The 23,003-nt window shown below is 38.1% G+C and overlaps 1 protein-coding gene across 1 annotated transcript in view; it reads left to right on the top strand.

Moving 5' to 3' along the window:
- The window catches only part of PRRG1 (proline rich and Gla domain 1), a 108,251-nt gene that overhangs the window by 38,448 nt on the left and 46,800 nt on the right, over positions 1–23,003 (top strand). Inside the window, exon 2 of the mRNA XM_030933527.1 lies at positions 21,945–21,995. Coding sequence (XP_030789387.1) covers positions 21,986–21,995 — 10 coding nt within the window. The 5' untranslated portion in view covers positions 21,945–21,985. The remainder of the gene's footprint in view (positions 1–21,944; positions 21,996–23,003) is intronic.

Raw genomic sequence — 23,003 nt, forward strand, 5'->3', positions numbered from 1 at the left:
TGCAGATAGGCCAAGTCATGGCCTCATCCCTCAAAGAGCTTGCAATCTGGGGAGAATAATACACACATAGAAAATGGGTGAGCAAACAAAAATGAGTACTACAGATTTGAATGCCATAGAAATTCAGAGGACAGAGTGATTACATCTTCCTGGGCTGGTGAAGATACATTTCTAAGGAGGAGAAGAATTATATTGTCATTAACGATGGCTTTAGGATTTAAATAAAAATGGAAGGAATATCATATTTAAACGAAGGAGAATGGGTGAACAAAGGCATGGAAATGGGAAAGTAGACAGCATTTGCAGAGAACTAGCTCGACTCAAATTTTAAGATTCTTCATGCAGTGGAAAAGCAAGGGCCAGAACTGTAAGAGCCTTTCTTAGAACCTCTGATTCATATTTGCAAGTTGCAAAAATGGGCATTTAAATATTAGAAAATCTACTGTAGGACATATGAAATTAAGCTGAGAGCTGAAATTTTTCCATTCTTGGTTCAATACTTCAGTGAAGACAGCATTAGATTAAGAATCAGACCTGGAATGTGGTACTACAGGTTATAATAAGTAGTAGCTCTGTAACCAAACTAAGCCTTGGTTTCCTCATCTGTAAAACAGGTATGATTATTCACCTCTCTGGACTCATTGGGTTCTTAATGAGCAGATCAAGTAAAATGGTATAAATGTTCTTGATGCAGAGCTGGGGGAGCAAGAGAAAAAAATCTTCAGACAGAACTCCCTCCATACCTCTGTTCCTGTACCTCAACTCTGATGAAAAGATATGTAACTAGGGGAAAGAAGGGATTTACAGAGAGATTTGAATCTACCTGAAAATGGAGTATTAAAGTGGTAATAGTCCAGAAAATGTTTCCTCCACCCAGTACCAGATCCTTTAGTACATTGTTTCCAGACAGTTAGACTCCAGTATAAGGTTGTGGGGATACATTTTAGCTATAACCATATAATAACAAACATCCTGTTTTCTTGTGGCTGATTGATCCCAGGGCTGCACTGATTCTGTAAACCAACTTGGCAGGATTTCCACAAACTGCTTCTGGGGAGTAGTAATTCTTAGGGACCCAAGGCTACCCTCAAATGAACTATAATACCTTGCCCTTAATTCTTTAGAATGGAAAAATAATCAGAATTATCTTGGCCCATGGGGTTGCTTATCAGCAGTTCTCTCAGGACTGCTGTTCTTTTTTGGAGAAGGGCCAGTAGAGTGAGTCAGATCTTTTATGTTTTGTTTATAGAGTGGCCATCAGACATTGGTCTGAACCACCCAGGTGCAATGAGTTTCCTTTGGCATGGTCATTCCACTAGGTATGCTTTTGATTGTGTCTAAGTTGTTTTAAGAAGCCATTTGAGTGGGCCAGTTTCTAAATATGTTATACAAATATAGAGTACATTGCTTCTATGCTATCTTGCCCTTGGCCGACTTACAAGAAAGAAGTTATAAGAAATTATGACATTAAATGTGTTATTGTATATACTATATGGATGTTGAAGACATCGTTCATTACATTTCTTCTTTTGAGGACACTGGATAATTTTTCTGTCTAATCTCAAAATCATAAGTAATAAAATTTCTGGGCAACTGGTTTATTTTTATCTTAGGGATACCATAGCTCATGTAACAAATTACTTTTTGCTATTGGCTACTAGGAGGTTTACCCCTTCCTTTATCAAAATTAGAGAACCTTCTATAACTGTGTGTGTGTGTGTGTGTGTGTGTGTGTGTGTGTGCACAGACCTGAATCCTGTCTTTGTCTTATCTCTCTTATTATTGATCTTTCCCTTTGTCATGTTTTTCTCAAATGCTTATTTTTAAACTTTTATTTTATCTTCTTTTATTACATGATTTTATGTAAATCATGTTTAATTCTTTTCAGAACAGGACTACCTAGTGTGAATAAATAAAGTGAATTTGATACAGAAATATTAAGTTTAATTTGTTGAATTAGTGTACGTGTTTCCTTTTTTGTTTATCATGATTTGGTGATAATCTAGGACAACAATTAAGTGATATCCATAAATATATAACAACTGAAATTTTATATAAGATAATTTGTGAGGTCAAACAACAATTGATCATATGTATATAATAACCCCTGCAATGAACAAACAAAGTGTGCACAGATTGTATCTTGACCTTTTCTTTTCAAGCTTCCCTAAGTCTTCATACATTTCACCTGGAAGCCTTTTACAGGGGAGGAAACATACTCCTAAAAATATCTCACATTTGGTTAAGGAACAAAATGGACTTGTCTGTTGTATATTGCCTGGTCGGAATAAATTATTCCACACTCACCCTTTGTGATCTCTTTCACTGCCGTACCATCTCCACTTCACTATAGGAAAGCTTCAATTTTTGTAGTTTATTTCAGTTAAGTATTAAGAGGCAAGCTGGTTAAATTAATTGACACGTGTGAAGAACTGATAACCCCCCTGTTTAATTTTCCCAGTAGTATGCACATGCTTGCCCCAAATAATAAGATAGCTCTGTCTCCAGATGTCTTGATACAGGTTTTCACACTCTTCTTCCCCAAGGAAATAATGTAGCAGTGTACTAAGATATACACAGCTATGTTATTTGCAATTACAAAAATATAATCAAATCTTAAAGGCTGCATAATTTTCCAGTGTATGGATATAACAAAGTTTATTTCCAAATGGTAAAACATTTAGGGAATGGTTAAATTATGGTACATGAATATAATGCAACTATTAAGAATCATGTTTATAGGAAGATTCTTATAATGTATAAATAAAAACGTAGAATACAAACTGGAATAACATATGAGCTCAATTCATTAAAATATCTTTTTAATTCAATAAATTTTGATGCATATGAGGAAATAGCATCAAATAAGATATACATGATTTCTGAAAGCATTAATTAAAATAGGACATCATTACAAAATCAAATCTCCCTTTGGGGATTGGTAATTTTTAATCAAATGTGATTAAGCTCATTTTCTAGTTCGTGGACTTTCCAGGACCCTCGTTTCATTTCTCTTCTGCTTTCTGTCTGAGAATTCATAATGCTCCAGTTCAATTAGATTGAGTTGAAGAGTATAAAAGCAAAAGAAATGGATAATTCAAGCCTAGAATTCCACATTATTTTTAGATTTTCTTTACCTACATAGTTAGTGTAACCCAACAACATCACTTTCTCCCAGGAATCCATCCTTGTAATTTTGTCTGGGCTACTTCTGCAGGAAAAGATACTAGTTTGCAAAGGAAAAAGTGCTTCTGCAGGTGCCTTTTAATTTTATCTTACAAAGAAACCCACACTCATGCTTTTATGGGATGTAATTCTTATTGTTATGTAGCTTTATCAATTTAATTTTTTGTTGAGATAAATTTCCTTTGAATAATTTTTAATGATATTTATAGGACATGGATCTTTACTTAGAAAGTCTTTATTGAACATGTAAATCTTATTTAAGAATTCATCCTGCAAAATATATATTCTTGAGAATTGAAGCTAATATTTTAATTATCTGTGTCAAGTCATTTACATTTTGGTTCTGGTAGTTTTAATGTGATATTCTTGAACATTCACTACAGTGACATGATTTAGTAGCTAGTGATGCAACAGTATTACATGTCACAGAAATAACTGTGTCCTTCTAAGGCCTCAGAGGCATGTCAAATTTGTCCCATATGCTATTTGCAATGATTTCTCAATGTCATTTTTCTTGTGACGTGCTTGTACAGTATGACAATGTGAGAGTTAAAAATATGAGAACCTATTTCTCTCTGGTTGATTTGTTTATATTGACCTCTTGAAGTAATTTAGTATATCTGACCTTATTTATTTAAAAATTAAAATACCTGAACTTCTTATATGATCACTTTTAAAACACCAGATTTGTTACATTTGGAGCTAAAATTCTGTGCTCTGTTATGCCTAAGATAATACAACCAAAGCCACATTGTTTATTCTTCTACTTTTTACTTATATGTGGTGTCCATTATGCATTGATCTTGTCCAGCAAAATTAACTTTTTTAACTGATTGTTCGGCTATCTGAAGAATCTTATTAAAATTTAATCGGTAAACTAAAAATAAGCACCTAATGCCATAGTGCATTCTGGTAACTCATAAAAGAAAAAAAAAAAAAGAAGAAGAAAGTAAAGCCTAATGTAGGCTTGTAAGGTTAAAGGAAGGTTAGTATATACTTATTAGCCATTCAAGAGTATATATAAATGACCATTTTTCCTCTTTTGAGAAGTGTGATATAATGCAACCACACTTACAAGTGATATACTTTCCCGTTTGCAGAATATTTACTGTTTTGCCTACTATCACTGAACTGCCCTGAGTTATATACCACTATATAATAGGGTTAAAACTCATCCGTGTCCCTTCTATTCCATGGAAAAGACTTTCTGGACGGTGGCTAAGGCTAACATAAGATTCTTGAGCTATCTCCTATGTGTGGCTTACTTCCCACTCACCAAAAAGAAGCAAATCCTGTCCAGATGCATTGTCTTCATAATGGCTTCTCTCTTTTTTTTCTCATTTCTACCTTAAGGATTCCTTCTGCCTTACTGCTATTCTTATTTCTCTTATATTTCTAGAAGAGGCACCTAACTATATTCCTACTATTAGTTTTATCTTTCTTTTATTTTGATGACTGTTCTGTTGTTCCAAGACTCTTATTTTCATAATACCATACAAAACTCATAAGTTTAGAAAATTATGGCCTTTAGCTGATCTGAAAAGTGATGTATGTTTAAATGGACAAAAGACTTGAAACAGGCACTTCACAAAAGATATTCAAAGGGCCGGTGTACAGAAAGGTATTCATTTTCATCACTCATCAGGAAAATGCACAATGTGATACCATTACCCCCACAAGAGTAACAAAGGTGAAAAAGACAATACCAAGAGTTTGTAAGAATATAGAGATGTAGAATAATTGGAACTCTGCTGGGAGTGTAAATTGGTGCAACCACATTGGAAAACTGTTTAGTAGTAATGAGTAGAGCTGAATATAGGCAGCATGGGACCCAGTAATTCTACTTCTACACCCAACAGAAATAGAAATATAGGCATACACCCAAAAGAAATAGATATATAGTTTCATCAAAAGACATGCACAACAATGTTTACCGCACTACTTGTAATAAACCTAAACTTGAAATAACTTAAATTTCTATCAGTAGAATGAATAAATGGGGATATATACCTAACGTGGAATCAGTAGTGAGAATGAATGAGCTACAACTATATGCAACAATATGGATGAATCTTACAAACATGATGTTGAGCAAAAGAAGCTTGATCCAAATGAGTACATACTATGATTCCATTTATATGAAATTCAAAAACACACAAAACATGTAATAAGTCAGGGTAGTAGTTACCCTTATTAGGAAGTAGTAACTGGACAGGAAGCAGAAGTAGGGTTTCTGGGGTGCTAGTAATTCTGCTAAGTGTCTTGATTTGGGTGCTGGTTACGTGGGTGGCCTCACTTTGTGAAAATTCAACAAGGTATATACTAATGATTTGTGTACTTTTCTGTGTGTATGCCCTATATATGTGTGTGTGTGTATATATATATATAATTTCACAAAAGAGCAATACTATATGCTGTATTAATTATCTACCACTGCATAACAAATTACCCCAAAACGTAGCAGCTTCATGTAACAAACATTGGTTATCTCACACAGTTTCTGAGAGCAATCTAGGAGCAACTCAGCTGGGTGGTTTTGGCATAGGGTCTCTCATGAGATTGCTATCAAGATGTAGACTAGCGCTGCAGTCATCCAAAGGCTTGACTGGACCTGGAGCATCTGCTTCCAAGATGCCTTTTTTTTTTTTTTTTTTTTTTTTTTTTTTTTTTTTTTTGAGACAGAGTCTCGCTCTGTCGTCCAGGCTGGAGTGCAGTGGTGTGATCTAGACTCACTGCAACCTCTGCCTACTAGGCTCAAGTGATACTCCTGCCTCAGCCTCCCAAGAAGCTGGGATTACAGGTGCCTGCCACCATGCCTGGCTAAGTTTTGTATTTTTGGTAGAATTGGGGTTTTGCCATGTTCACCAAGCTTATCTTAAACTCCTGACCTCAGGTGATCTACCAGCCTTGGCCTCCCAAAGTGCTGGGATTACAGGCGTGAGCTACTGGCACCCAGCCCAAGTTGGCTTCTTCATGTACCTGTGGAGGGATGCCTCAGTGAAAGCTCTTTGTATTGCCAGAGGCTACAAAATAACCTCACAGATAACATTATATATATATATATATACTCTTGCATATTTGTTTATACATATATAACAAATGATATCATGAATACTGTTTTATAATGTTTACTCAATACATTGTGGACATCCTTTTTTATTTTTTGACTGGCTTATCTATAGATCTATTTCATCCTTTTTTCATAGAGCTCTATTGAGGTATGATTGTCATATAATTGGCATACATACACATATTTAAAGTGTACAATTGGAGATTTTTTTAAATGTATGTGTACAGTCATGAATTTATCATCACAATCTAGGTAATGGGCAAGCAGTCACCTGCAAAAGTTTCCTCCTGTCCCTTTGTAATCCTCTTCTCTTAGTTTTTAATGGCTGAAAAGCTTTATTTGCATATATAAAGTGTCTATAAAATCCATACTTACTTTGCTCACACATAGCTCAATCTAATATTTTGTTTAAATTGTAGAACTCTCACCCCATTTAGAGAAAGAAATACACTCCCCAACCCCAGTCAAGAACCTGCTATTGTATGTCATCATTGATTACCTAGGTTATCTAGGTAATTACCAGATTACCTAGGTAAGAATCTTAGCCTTGCCACTTTACAGACATTATGATCTTGGGCAAATTGCTTAACCACTCTGTATCAAATTCCTTACCTGTAAAGTGGGGATAATAATAGTTTTATATTTAACTCATAAAATTGCAAAGATTAAAGGAATTAACACAATGATCTGATAACAAAGCACTATGTTATTATCTGCTGCTGTTATTATTCCCATGGTTTGTTATGCTAAAAGCCTCTTTTCAGTTTCTCCTGATGATGTTAAAGCTATGAGTTGCTAGGACCTTGTATTCAAATAGCCTACCAGAACTTATCTCCTCTTTTTTACTCCTACTTCTCTATCACCTCCCTCTGAGCATCTTGATAAAGGTGAGGAGAAGTATGTAGCTAATCATAGGCTGTTTTAGTATTGGAGAGTTTGGCTTTAGGGACATTTCATAAGGTGAGAGATACCCAAAATAGAACACTTAAAACAATTCCAAGACCTTATCAACCAAGATGTCAAAATATGAATTACATTTCGACATTAAAAGCTGTTATTGATCACTTTGATGGTAATGATTACACATGTATAGTAACCTTTCCTTGAGCACATACTAAGTGTATATTCTAGGAAAGATCCTAAGAATTAAGGTATTTATTGCCTTTATGAAGCGTACTATATTAGTCCATTCTCACATTGCTGTAAAGAAATACCCAAGACTGGGTAATTGATAAAGAAAAGAAGTTTAATTGGCTCACGTTTCTACAGGCTGTACAGGAAGCATGATACTGACATCTGTTTAGCTTCTGGGGAGGCCTCAGGGAACTTAGAATCATGACAGAAGGCGAAGAGCCAGCACTTCACATGGCTGGGACAGGAGAAAGAGAGAGAGGGGGGAGGTGCTACACAGTTTTAAACAATCAGACCTCGGGAGAACTTACTATCACAAGAAAAGCACCAAAGGGATGATGGTGCTAAACCATTCATGAGAAACTGACTGCATGATCCAATCACTTCCCACCAGGACCCACCTCCTTGATTGTGAGATTTGGGTGGGGACACAGATCCAAACCATATCATTCTGGCCCTAGCCCCCCACAAATCACATGTCCCTCTCACATTGCAAAATACAATCATGCCTTCCCAATACTCCCCCAAAATCTTAAGTTATTTCAGCATTAACTCAAAAGTTCAAAGTCTTATCTGAAACAAGGCTAGCCCCTCCCACCAGTGAGCCTATAAAATAAAAAACAACTTATTTCCAAAATACAATGGGGGTATAGGCATTGGGTAATAAATCCCCTTCCAAAAGGGAGAAATCAGTCAAAAGAAAGGGGCTATAGTCTCCATGCGAGTCTGAAATCCAGGAAGGTAGTCATTAAGTCTTAAACCTCCAAAATAATCTCCTTTGGCTCCATATCCCAAATCTATGACCCACTGATACAAGGTGTGGGTTCCCAAGGCCTTGGGCAGTTCCACCCCTGTGGATTTGCAGGGTTCAGCACCCATGGCTGCTTTCAAGGGCTGATGTTGAGCACCTTCTGCTTTTCCAGGCTGAGGGTACAAGCTGCCAGTGAATCTACCATTCTGGGGTCTGGAGGATGGTGACCCTCTTCTCATATGTCTACTAGAAAATGCCCCAGTGGTAACTCTGTGTGGGGGCTCCAACCCCAAGTTTCTCCTCCTTACTGCCCTAGTAGAGGTTCCCCATGTGGGCTCTGCCCCTGGAGCAGGCTTCTGTCTGGGCATCCAAGCTTTTCCACACATCCTCAGAAATCTAGACAGAGGCTCTCAAGCCTCAACTCTTGCTCTCTGTGCACCCACAGGCATAACACCACGTGGAAGCTGCCATGGCTTATGGCTTACATCTTCTGAAGCAGTGGCCTGAACTGAATCTGGGCCCCTTTGGGCCATGGCTGAAGCTGGAGCAACTGCGATGTGGGGAGCAGTGTCCCCAGGCTGCACAGCAGGGCAACAGGGCCCTGGGCCTGGCCCATGAAACAATTCTTCCCTCCTAGGCCTCCAGGCCTTGATGGGAGGGGCTGCCATGAAGATCTCTGAAATGCCTTTGAGGAGTTTTCCCCTATCATCTTGGCTATTAGCATTTGGTTTCTTTTTACTTATGCAAATTTCTGCAGCTTTCTTGAATTCTTCTCCTGAAAATGGACTTTTTCCTATCACATGGCCAGGCTGCAAATTTTCCAAGCTTTTATGCTCTGCTTCCTTTTTAAATGTGTTCCAGTTTTATGTTATTTCTTTGCCTACACATATTAGAATAGGTGGTTAAAAGCAGCCAGGCCACATCTTAAATGCTTTGCTGCTGAGACATTTCTTCTGCCAGATATCCTAAATCATCATTGTCAAATTCAAAGTTCCACAGATCCCTAGGGTGGGGGTACAATTCAGTCAAATTCTTTGCAAGGGCATAACAATAGTGGCCTTTGCTCCAGTTCCCAGTTAGTTCCTCATGTCTATCTGAGACCTCTTCAACCTGGCCTTCACTGTCCATATCACTATAACCATTCAACCAGTCTCTAGGAAGTTCCAAACTTTCCTGCATTTTCCTATCTCTTTCTGATCCCTCCACACTCTTCCAACTCTGCCCGTTACCTAGTTCCAAAGTTGCTTCCACATTTTTAGGTATCTTTATAGCAATGCTGCAATCCTTGGTACCGATTTTCTTTATTCATTCTTGCAGAGCTATGAAGAAATACCTGAGACTGGGTAATTTATAAAGAAACAAGGTTTAATTGGGTCATGGTTCCACAGGCTGCATAGGAAGCATAATGCTGGCATCTGCTTGGCTTCTGTGAAGACCTCAGGAAACTTACAATCATGGTGGAAGGTGAAGGGCAGCCAGCACTTCACATGGCTGGAACAGGAGGAATAGGTAGAGGGGAGAGGTGCTACACACTTTTAAACAACCAGATCTTGCAATAACTCACTCATTCACTCTCACGAGAATAGTACCAAGGGGATAGTACTAAACCATTCGTGAGAAACTGCTCCCATGATCCAGTCACCTCCCACCAGACCCCACCTTCTACATTGGGAATTATAGTTGAACATGAGATTTGGGTAGGGACAGATCCAAACCATATCACATACTATCAGTGTAAAGAGATGTGGCTAGGATTTGTAGGGATGAGAATAGACTGGGATCTGGTGTTACAGCAAAGGAAGTGAGTAGGTCCTACTGATTGGTAATGTTAGATTGAGCCAGGGATATTGCCACTGTTTTTTTTTTTTTTTTTTTTTTTTTTTTTTTTTTTTTTTTTGAGACGGAGTCTCGCTCTGTTGCCCAGGCTGGAGTGCAGTGGCTGGACCTCAGCTCACTGCAAGTTCCGCCTCCTGGGTTTACACCATTCTCCTGCCTCAGCCTCCCGAGTAGCTGGGACTACAGACGCCTGCCACCTCGCCCGGCTAGTTTTTGGTGTTTTTTAGTAGAGACGGGGTTTCACCTTGTTAGCCAGGCTGGTCTCGATCTCCTGACCTCGTGATCCACCCGTCTCGGCCTCCCAAAGTGCTGGGATTACAGGCTTGAGCCACTGCGCCCGGCCATTGCCACTGTTTTAAACCTGTGTAATGGGAGTTTGTTTTACTACTTTCCCTAAACTGAAAACAACCTGTCTTAGTTGATTCAGGCTGCTATAACAAAATACTTTAGGTAATTTTTGAAAAACAAAAATTTATTGCTCAGTTCTGGAAGCTGGAAGTCACAAATTAAGACAACGGCAGATTTAGTATCTAGTGAGAGCTTACTCTCTGCTTCAAAGATGGTACCTTACTGCTGTGTCCTCACATGGCAAAAGGGGATGGGAAGCTCCCTCAAGCCTCTTTTATAGGGATATTAATCCCATTCATGAGAATGCAGCCTCATGACTTAATCCCTTCCCAAAGGCTCCACCCGTTAACACTGTCATAATTAGGTATTAACTTCCAACATATGAATTTTGGAGGACACCAACATTCAGACCATAGCACAATCCAAGTGTCTGTCACTGGTAGAATAAAAAATGAACAGGGGTGTGTGTGTATGTACGTGCCTGTGTGTGTGCGTATAATATACAGAGCCAGTGGTAAGAATGAATCTACTACAATTACCTGCAACAGTATGGATGAATCTCACAAACAAGATGCTAAGCAGACGCCAAAAAGATCTAAAAGCATATACTTATGATTTCGTTTATATGAAGATCAAAAATGTAAAACTCATTTATGGTATAAGAAATCAGGTTAGTGATTCCTAGTGCCTACCACTCCTTTCCTCACTCTGCTAATTCCAAATACAGAGCTTGTTCTCATCACTGTAACCACCACCACTACTCTTACTGTCACAGAGTGTCCAGGGTCGTCGTCTTCAGGGCTTATAAGGTCCAGGGAAGTTACAAGGATGGCTGTCTACAAGGAAACATTGAATGGGAACTGGCTAAAGCCTCAGGTATGGCTAAAAATTGGATGGGAACTGGCTAAAGGGTCACACATGGATAAAAATTGGATGGCAACTGGCTAAAGCCTCAGGCATGGATAGGCATCCTTACAGTAGGGAGGTCATCAGCAAGGGAGTGGCTACTGCCCAAGGGAAGCCCTCAGCATATAGCCCCAGGAAAGATTCTGACCATGTGCTTGCTCTTATGGTTTGTAGATGCTGAACCCACCCCCAAAGGGCTCCTGAGCATTCAAGAAATGGCCCTCACTAAAAATGCTTCTTCATTTTTAATCTGTTTGATTCCTTTCTGATCTGACTCTTCCAACCTAGGCCCCACTGATTTCTCTCTTTCCTTCAATCCAGAGGAGCCTTTCTAGCCTGGAAGGTGGGTTTGGGTGGGTAGGCTTGGAGGAGGAACTTCTGCTGTCATTATTTTATTTAATAATTTCATCTGCTAGAAGACTTCTTGGTTTTCCCAAGTACCTTAAAAGACAGAAAAACTTATTTTTTCTCTTTTTCTGACCCATAATTGTCTTTCATTTGAAGCAATGAACACAAAATGGCTTAGGTACTTGTAGGGCAGATGGTAAATACACAGTAAAGAAGGAAGCAAAAAACATAAACTATTGGGAGAAACAACTTTAGTAAACATCTTAAAATGTCATTCCATAAGACTTGGGTTGAATTAGGTAATAAAAGTATTATTAATATTATGAAATTTCGAGGAGAAACGAGTTTATGTGTGTGGTGGAGAAAATATTTGTTTTAGATTCATGGTATTTCAGGTGGTGGCAAGATATCCAGGTGTAGATTTCTCTGAGGCATTTAGACTTGTGAAACTGAAGGGATGGGTCAAGGCTGAATGTATAGATTTATTGGGATGGAAGGTAAAATTCAAACATCATTGTGGATGAAATAAACTATTTCTGTTAGAGAATACAGTTGACTTTATGAAGTGATTTATAGGGCATCTAGATGGTTTGATGTGTGCAATGACTTTTTTATTCACTGAGGTGTTTCTATAGTTTTAGCATAATTTATTTAAATGGTTGTACCATTATCTTTAATATTTTATTGTGCACTGGAAATATAAGTCCCACTGTCATATAAAATTAATATCTCTCACTTGAAAGTTAGAGAATTCTCTTCCTGTTGTTATTGATGGTGCTGGACCTCTGTGTTTCAATGATACTTACACTAGGCTTCCTTGTTATTTCTTTGACTTGTTGACGTATGAAAATTCAGTAAGCCATTTCATTGCATACACCAGGGATTGTTAAATAATGGCTGGCTGCCGGTTTTTGTGTGGCCATGCATTGAGAATGGTTTTACATTTTTAAATGCTTTAAAAAAATTAAAGAAGGGTATTTTATGATACATGAAAACTATATAAAATTCACATTTCAGTGTCCATAAATAAAGTTTTTATTAAAATATAGCCACACAGAAATTTGTTTCTGTGGCTGCTTTCATGCTGTAACAGTAGAGTTGGGTAGTTGCAACAGAGACCATATGACCCTCACAGCCTAAAATATTTATTCTCTAGCTTTTTACCGAAAAAGCCAATTGACCCGTGATATACACCAACTGTTGTATCATTAGAAAACTAGTGCCAGGTGTGGTGGCTCACACCTGTAATCCCAGCACTTTGGGAGGCTCAAGCTTGCCTGGGTTTGCTTAGGCGGGGGGATCACTTGTGCCCAGGAGTTTGAGGCCAGCCTGGGCAACATGGTGAAACCCTGTCTGTACAAAAAAAATACAAAAATTACCAGGAGGCTTAGGTGGGAGGATCACTTGAACCTGGGAGGCAGTATCCCCCAAAAATACATAAACCCACAGAAGTATTTCTCTTACACAGGCAATAGTTATTAAACATCTTTTCCTGCTTTATTTTTCTCCTTGATAGGTACCACTATTTATCACTGTTTTACATAGTATACTTTTGCTTGTTTAAATAAACAGACACAGGTTAACTATTTCTTCCCTCTAGATTGTAACTTTAGTGAGGGCAGGGGCTTGTGTCTGTATTGCTTACTGTTGGATTCTCTAGCACCTAGGCATGTAGTAGACACACAATGTATATTTTATTTGAGTATTTACATAATATATATCTGTTGAATTGAGAAACGAACGGCTGAATTTGCTACATATTACTGTATCCAACTCTGAGGATGACTGGGCGATAGAAACAAAGTATCCTTTGTTCATTTGCATAGCTTGCCTAGCTTTGCTCTAGAGATTGTAGGAGGTATCTCTGAATTTCAGCAATATCTAACAGCATTTTGATGCTCTTCCCTAGTGTATATAGCACTGAAGAACAGCATGTATATACATATTAGATACATTCATTTTTAAAAGTATTTAATAATATACTTTTATAATGTATTTTATATAATTATGTTAATAGGTCATATATTATTTTATATTAATATTTAATGTCAATTATACATATTAATATAAATTTACATATAGCTATACCTCAAGCTTTTATATCAATTATTGTTTTTATACATTTGAAACAGTAGGCTTTGTGAAGTGAATGGCACATAGTAAATACCTAAAGGTTAAAATAATTGAAGAATTAAGCAAGCTCTTAGGTAATAGGTTATTTTATGAAGACAGAGGTATTGCTTAGTGGTTTCCCACTGCTTTTACAATGAAATCCAAATGGTTTTCCAGCCAGTAAAGCCTTGTATGATTTGACCATTTGTCTTTGTCTCCCACCTTCTCCCTTGCTTGTTATGCTGAAATCAAACTGAACTTTTTTTTTTTTTTTTTTTTTTTTTTTGAGACAGTCTCGCTCTGTCTCCAAGGCTGGAGTGCAGTGCAGGGGTGTGATCTCGGCTCACTACAACCTTCACCTCCTAGGTTCAAGCAATTCTCCTGCCTCAGCCTCCTGAGTAGCTAGGATTACAGGCGCACACCACCACACCCGGCTAATTTTTGTATTTTCAGTAGAGACGGGGTTTCACCACATTGGCCAGGCTGGTCTTGAACTCCTGAACTGAGGTGATCCGCCTGCCTCGGCCTCCCAAAGTGCTGGGATTACAGGCATGAGCCACCACGCCCGGCCCAAACCGAACTTCTTTAAGTTACTCTATTACCTTAAGGTCCTTTATTTATAGTTAAACAAAATATAATGACTCCCCCATAGACTCTAAGCTCTATTAGGGCAGGGATCACGGATGCTTTATTCACCATTAGCAACCCAATGTTTAGCAAAATAACTAAAATGTAATAAGCAGTAAGTAAATATTTTTTGAATGACTACATATGTGATTAAAAGAACACTGGAGTTGATGTCAGAAACCCTAGGTTAAAATCTTGGGAATGCATTCTGAATCTTGACCTAGGTACCAATTACACAACTGTGTTTGTCAAAAGTCATCGAGTTTTAATGTTGGCCTTTTTTATGTAAATGTGTTGATAAGTTTTTAAAAACCCAATCCTAAGATCCTCCTATTTACTATGTGAACATGAGTAAGTCCATTTCTCTGAAATTTAGTTTTATCATTTATCAAGAAGTCTTTTTGCACCTATCTCAGAGTTGTTGCAAGCACTGATAAGATGACATAAGTGAAATTGCCTTATCATAATAGATATACAACAAATACCAGTTGAATTTCTATTCTGTGAAGGATGTAGAAGCAGAAAGATGCAGAGGTGAAACTCCCAGAGGCCAAATAGGATGAAACTTTCACTTACAGAAGAGCTCTTAGATAGCCAAAGAGAGTTGTGACTTTAAGAGACACCACAAGGAGGGAATGAACTCCAGGGAGCACCTGATCTCTAGAGTTTGCCACAGGGCCCTTAGATCCTTTTACCCTTAAAAATTAGAAGGGCCTTGCGGTCTGGGGAAGAGCAAGAGGCTGGGACTGGTAAAGCCTTAAGGAGAGTTACCAGAGATTATAGTCATGGTGTATCCAAGCACCGTGGTAGACAGTGGAGTGATTGACCTGCCTAATCAACCATGAGAGAGCCATGTGGCTAAAAAGTAAAGTCAACATAGAAGTCCTCTACAAATTAAAATGTAGCCTGCAGTGTTTCAAAACTAATAAAGAGCTAGATTTAATTGAATCTCAGAGGATTACTGGAAGAAGAATAACTACCAAGAATGGGAGTTTCCAGTCTATTGTCATGGGAAGGCTAAGAAAAGAGGGGCAAGTGCATTTAAGGAACATCAAAAATGGCAAAGGAACTCTGAGAGAACTGGAGGTTCTCTAAGAGTTCCAAATTTAAATCATTCCAAATTTAAAACATCAAAGCAGCTGAAGCCAAATCATATTTTAATTTAAAACATTCAGCTCACAAAATATACCTTATGTCACTCTCTGTCTGAAGTAGTAATAGTTACACTTAATGTATTGAACCATATTGATCAACTAGAAAATAAACCTCAAGAACCAGATTGTACCAAAACATTTTGAGGGGAAAAATACCAAATCTTTGTTAGTATCCTCATAGGTCTTGCTTACTGTTATTAATAACTATTAAAACTGTTATTTAATCCTCCGTCAAAGCCTGTGAAATTAGAGCTACTATTAATAACCCCATTATGGTTGAAGAAACTAAGTCTTAAAGAGGCTAAATAACTTTCCCAAGATCAGATAGACGGTAATTGGCAGACCAGGCCTCAAGCCCACATATGTATGATAGCAAAGCCCATGCTCTTACCTATTGTTGGAACTCTTTGTTGGGATGTATATAACATGTCATTATTTAAAAGGTCATGCTTGTACGTGTCTATTAAGACGGTGGCTCAAGCCTGTAATCCCAGCATTTTGGGAGGCCGAGACGGGCGGATCACGAGGTGAGGAGATCGAGACCATCCTGGCTAACACGGTGAAACCCCATCTCTACTAAAAATACAAAAAACTAGCCGGGCGAGGTGGCGGGCGCCTGTAGTCCCAGCTACTCGGAGGCTGAGGCAGGAGAATGGCGTAAACCTGGGAGGCGGAGCTTGCAGTGAGCTGAGATCCGGCCACTGCACTCCAGCCTGGGTGACAGAGCGAGACTCGTCTCAAAAAAAAAAAAAAAAAAAAAAAAAAAAGATAAGTATATCAAGGCTGGGCACAGTGGCTGACTCCTGTAATCCCAGCACTTTGGGAGGCTAAGGCGGGCGAATCACGAGGTCAGGAGGTCGAGACCAGCCTGTCCGACATGGTTGAAACCCCCGTCTCTACTAAAAATGCAAAAAAATAGCTGGGTGTAGAGACGGGTGCATATAATCCCATCTACTCAGGAGGCTGAGGCAAGAGAATCGCTTGAACCCGGGAGGCGGAGGTTGTAGTGAGTTGAGATTGCACCACTGCGCTCCAGCCCAGGCCACACAGTGAGACTCCATCTCAAAAAAAAAAAAAAAAGGTAAGGATATGAAAACATCAAGTTATGCACCTTAAATATATACAATTAAGGAAGACTATAGTAAAAAAAATTCAGATTGAAAAATCAACAGGAAACAAACCTGATATGGTTCTCAAAAAAGATATACTTTCCAAAAGGTAGATAAAATATGATACAGATTCTATTATTGTCCCAAATTAAGGAAATTTTAGCATATCTAATAAGATAAGTAATATATAAAAGAACCTAACATTTTCCCTAGTACATTATAACATAGTAATTATTCAATCAGCATTCAAACAACTGTATATTATACAGTGGTATTTTGTTTGGTGTTTTCTGAACTGAAATGATAGCAGCTCCCAGGACATTGATATAAAGTCAGTCTGGATCTCCATCTAAAACATAGTGTCCACTTTGCAATCTTCAGCCTGTATTTGGGGATGCATAGTTCTGTATGTAGTTCTTTGACAGTTTTAGTGATGCTGGGGTCCTAATAATGTGGATATTATCTTGCTCTACCTAAGTACTGTACTGAACACTGCATTTCTGCGTTGTTAAGTTGTCATTTCTAAACTGTAGGAACAGTATAAAGATCAATAAAGTCTTCACTTACAATTTTAAAAGCTGTGATACTGGAAATCTTTTCGGTGCCAATATGACTTCCATGTACAAGAAATGCACACAGAGAAGAAATCCTGAAAACTGTAGATTGTTGACTCTTACTTGAATATAATTGATATGATTTGGCTGTGTCCCCACCCAAATCTCATCTTGAATTCCCATGTGTCATGGGAGGGACGCAGTGGGAGGTAATTGAATCATGGAGGGCAGGTCTTTCTCGTGCTGTTCTTGTGATAGAGAGTAAGTCTCATGAGATCTGATGGTTTTATAAGGGGGAGTTTCCCTGCACAAGCTCTCTCTCTTTGGCTGCTGCCATCCATGTAAGACGTGACTTGCTCCTCCTTGCCTTCTGCCATGATTGTGAGGCTTCCCCAGCCACATGCAATCATAAGTCCGTTAAACCTCTTTTGTAAATTTCCCAGTCTCAGGTATGTCTTTATCAGCAACGAAGAGACTAATACAATACTGAGAGAGAGAGTATCATGTATAACATTGTTACTGAATTGTAAACTCAAAAAAAAAAAAAAAAAAGCAGAGAATTTGTCTCTCTTGTTTGCCAATTTTTTCTCTAAGGCAGGGTTTTTTTAACGTTGACACTATTGACATTTTAGACTGGCTAATTCTTTTTTTAGGGGGCTGTTCCGTGCATTGTAGGATGTTTAGCAGTTCCTGGCCCCAACCCACTAGATGTCAGCAGCACCCGTCTCCAGTTGTGACAAACAAAAACACCTCTAGACATTGATAAATGCCCCCTCGGGGGAAAATTGCTTCCATTTGAGAACCACTACTCTGAAGAATAAAATAGCATATGGCAAATAAAAGACACTCACCAAATATTTTTGTCTTGACTGAATACAGGAAAGAACAGTCTTCCACAAAATGTACCACTTGTGATATGCTTTAAATATCTAAGTATGACCTGGAAACATTTCTATAACTTTAATAGTTATATATTCTATATACGTTAGAAAATATAGAACATGACAAACCCATGTTTTTGCATAGTATTTTATAGGACAGCGCTGAAGTGGATACTGAAGTTAAAAAGTAACTTAATGGAAAGAAACATTAAGTAACTGTACACAACAGATACATTAAGCACAACTCATCAAATTGATTAAGGTGGTATGTGAATTACTGGAGTTTGAAGCACTCATTTATACTAAGGGAAACTTAAGCACAAATGAACTTCCCCTAAGTCTGGTTTGTGTGCACCACTGGAATCCTCTTTGGGAATGATCTAGTGCCTTGCACAGGCTAGATACAGGTGTTGATGACAAATTGCTTACTTACCCTTTGAGAATTAGTCTGATAGATACTATAAGATATTAACATCTGGATGAGGTAGCATTATGAGAGTTCACAGGAAAAAGAAATTACTTTCTACTCAGGTAATGAGGGAAAGTATCACTATTGATATTGAAGGATGAATGGAATTTTTGTAGTAGATAATACAGAGGAAAAGAGTAGAGGCAAAGAGTTGGACCAGTTCAAAACATATTTAAGGGATGAGTAGGGGCTGGTTTGGCTGGAGTGTAGTATAGCTATTAAGAAAGGTGGAATCTGGTTGTAGAGGGCGTGTAATGCCAGGGTGGGTTAATCCATGGAACAAAGATTATTTGATTTTCTAATGTCTGGCTAAAAACTGCTTTGTTGTTATTGTTGTTTTTAAGTGTATTGCCGTTATTTTAGAAGTAATGTTTAGTTTGGGATGGGGACCTGACTGAGAATCATAAATAAATACTGCTGCTTAGAGAAGTATAAAAACTAACACACACACACACACACACACACACACACACACACACACTAGCTGAAAGAAGAGACCGGAGACTAGAACAGCAGAGGATCAGAATGGAAAGATCATGACATCAGAAGAAGCAAGGAGGTAACCTGGGCCTGGGGGAGTTTGCGGTTTGAGGTGATATGGGTAGTAGGCCTCGAGCCTTTTATCTCTGTAAGAAAATTGTCTTATTTAAAATAAGATGCTGATCTTTGGAGGTTTATTACTGAAACGCTAGATGAGGTGGCTGACATGTAGTATTGATTTTTGCCTCCATGGTTTTGTCTTCCCCTGGAAGATAGCTGCCTCCAATGATGCTTGTTGTTTCCACCATGCTGACCTCTGGAGCGGCAATTCCTCTTTGAAAATCCTGGCCCATGCCTGACAGCTCTTTCCTTTGTGGTTTCTCCTAACACAACTGAAATAGGCTTGATTCTTTTCTAAAAGACTTTATTAAATATTAAAAAATAAACAAGAAATAAAATACGAGAAGTCCTGCCAGATTTACCTAGCATCTCTGATATCACTGTCCCTGGTCAAGCCACTCTCATACTTCAAATCTCCTTTCCCTACTGCTGCCAGAAGTGTCTTCTTAAAATCCCAATTTAGCTCTATCACTGCCCTGCTTAACTCTTTCATGGCTTCTCATTTGTACATGGATTACATTTTAGTATATTAACTTTCTTTTTGGTATTTCCTGGAGTAAGGATGGTTTTATAGTTATGTTGGCATAATGATTATTTCATTTATGTGATTTGAATGGGTTACAGTTAAAATTGAGATGATACTTGGGAAGGGTGAGAACCTTCCTGTAAAAAGGTATGAGTTCTAACACTTTCCTAAAGGTTTCCCAGAATAGCTTTATTTGAAGGGTCAGGAGTCACTGGATTTCAAATTGTGCTTCCTAGAGTGCTAGGTTTCTGATGAGGTATGTCCAGGTCACCTCCAGAAAAAAATCTCAATGGGTGAGACTACAACCCTCCACCCCAATTCTGCCTGAAGAGTTCCACCCTAACCCATTTTTTATATATTGGTGGTCCGCATAAAATTTTTTGAGCACTGTCTGCTGCTTTCAAAAAAGATGCGTTGATGAGAAGTCATTAGATGATTTCTAAAGTTCCTTTCAACTCCAGAATTATCTGAGAACCCAGCCCCCTTGACTTCTTTCTTGATTCACTTTATGCTAGTTTTGTTCCATATGATTAATGCGTTGTTAGAAAATAATAGAATTTCAGAGCTGCAAGAAACTTTAGCAGTTATCTTGTCCAGTTTTCCAAAATGAGCGCCAAAGAACAAGACTCCTGAGAAATGTCCGTTGCTTACAGAAAGGACTATATAGCTAAATACTTTGAGACTGTACTTCTGTCCCATTGCTCAGTAGCATTTTAAAGGCTCTGAAAAGTATTATAATAAAGAAACCTGATTAAATTAAGTCAGTATTTCCTACATTGGAAGCATGGGCTCTGTTTCAACTTACTGTGACTTTCTTTATCTGAGACTAGTTTCTGCCCTATTACCAGATCAAAGAGCCCTGTTTTTGAATAACATACTTTTTAACATGCTGTGTGTCATGCGCGTCCGTGTGAAGAGACCACCAAACGGGCTTTGTGTGAGTAATAAAGCTTTTTAATCACCTGGGTGCAGGCGGGCTGAGTCCGAAAAGAGAGTCAACGAAGGGAGATAAGGGTGGGGCCGTTTTATAGGATTTGGGTAGGTAAAGGAAAATTACAGTCAAAGGGGGGTTGTTCTCTGGCGGGCAGGAGTGGGGGTCGCAAGGTGCTCAGTGGGGGAGCTTTTTGAGCCAGGATGAGCCAGGAAAAGGACTTTCACAAGGTAATGTCATCACTTAAGGCAGGAACAGGCCATTTTCACTTCTTTTGTGGTGGAATGTCATCGGTTAAGGCGGGGCGGGGCCTTTTCACTTCTTTTGTGATTCTTCAGTTACTTCAGGCCATCTGGGTGTATACGTGCAAGTCACAGGGGATGCGATGGCTTGGCTTGGGCTCAGAGGCCTGACACTGTGGAGAATAATTTGGGAAAACTCATATAGTTAAGCCTCCTCCTTTTGCAAAGAATTTACGATAGAAACTGATTGATCAGGTGTCACACAGTTGGTTATCAGGTCTCAGTCTAATATTTATTCCTTAATGGTCTCTGCTTAACTTCAAGTAGGTTATAGAGTCCTTAATGGACTGACAGTTTATGTCTTATAGCTTTACCTTTCAGGTGCTTAGTTTCATATTGGGAACATGACAAGTGAATAATAAATGCATGATAGCTCTATGATTGAACCCTGTGAGAATATGAAGCATTATGATAGGAATTGGTTTCTGTGTATGTATGAGGTGTTTTTTTTTCCCATCTTTTGGAAACAATTTCTGCTCCCCTGTGTACACCCTTTCTCTGTAATTGCAGTGTATGTTTTTTGTTTCTCCAAAGTTTCTGTTGTCAGTAGTTTATGGTCATTGATTCATACTGTTTATTGGAAATAACTCTGTGGGCTGCTTTGCCTCAGGGCTAATTTGATTAGGGACGCTGTTGTTTTACACCATTTGGGAAAATGTTACACTATAAAGGCTATTGAATTTGTCACAGAATGATATTGAAGGGAAGCCAGAGACAGGAAAGCTAGTAACGTGCTGGCCTGGTTATTAGCATTGGGCCTTTTGGGATTTTTGTCTGCCATTTGTGTTGATATTGCTGTTTTCTGAAGAGATAAATGTGTGACCAATTTGAGGATTGTTATTTGGCATGGACAGAAACTAGTACCAGATAAAGAAGGTCATAGTTAGTTGATATAGAGCCCCTGCTTCCAGAATATTGTGCTTCTGTCCTCTGAGGTTAGATTATCTGTTTGTGAGGGAGAAAACATTTATGTAAGGGAGAAAGATTGGAATGTACTGAAATGAAATGCTCACATTGACCACATCAGCTGTACTGGAGCTTATCTGATGTAGCCACTCAGCCTCTATCAATCTGACTGTGTGTATGTGCTCTGTTTTGTACAGGGAATCGTCATCCAGGGACCTGCCAGAAACCACAAGAAAACATGGGGAGGGGTAAGTTTCTCTTCCCTTTTAAGTAATTTAGACTGTCTCCATAGCTATTATAGTCAGGAAATTAAATTTCTAACTCATAGTATATTTGTGGACACCTAAATTGTATTTCTTGTTAGTGTTAAAAAGTTTTTGTCTGAAGCAGGGCTTTGCAGAGAAAGATCATCAACCACATTTGTTCTCTGGATCTTTGATTTTCTTCTTTTGTAGAGACCTCCCAGTACAGGGAGAGATGGATCAATATATATATAGTATATATATATTAGTATATTTACTATATAATATATATAATACTATATGTATACTAATATATAGTGTGTATATATGTATTGGTGTATATATAGATATATATATTATAATATATAGTGTATATATAGATATACCTATATATATAGACCTTCCCCAAACCCAGCTTCTTTACAACTTTTTTCTGTTTTCTGTTTTCATGCTAGTAACATAAAATAAAGAGTCTACTATGCAGCCAGTGAAAGTAGTAAAAATAATCATCTGTGAGGCTGATCTGTAATTTTTTTTTTTTTATTTTAAAGCCCAGCATTAAGAACCATTAGATGAATTACTTTTGTTTATTTTTGCCTTCTCATAAGGCTGTTTATGGGCAGTGGACAACAGATAAATTTAAGTTCATTTCCTTGTTAATATTAAGCAGCCACCAGAGGGACTTCATAAATAATTCTAATTAATGTATATCATGGCAACCTAAAATAATCAAAAGGGTCAGAATCTAGTTTAAAGAGTTTATTCAAGTGCAAAGGTTGAGGACGGACTCATCTGGAAAGCACTGATTCCAAAGACTGGAAATCACTGTTTCCAATTGTAGAAGTTTAGGGATCACTTGAATAGACAAAGTTTAGGATATTTTAACAGAATTTTAACATCTTTCTATGTAAGGCTTACTGCATAGTTACAATGACCTGATTGATCCAGGTGTTCCTTTTCTTTCAGGAAAGGTATATTTAACATTCCACACTGAAGATGTGATTGTCATGGGGT

The sequence above is a fragment of the Rhinopithecus roxellana genome, chromosome 7 (assembly GCF_007565055.1).
Source record: "Rhinopithecus roxellana isolate Shanxi Qingling chromosome 7, ASM756505v1, whole genome shotgun sequence".
In the NCBI taxonomy this organism is placed as follows: domain Eukaryota; kingdom Metazoa; phylum Chordata; class Mammalia; order Primates; family Cercopithecidae; genus Rhinopithecus; species Rhinopithecus roxellana.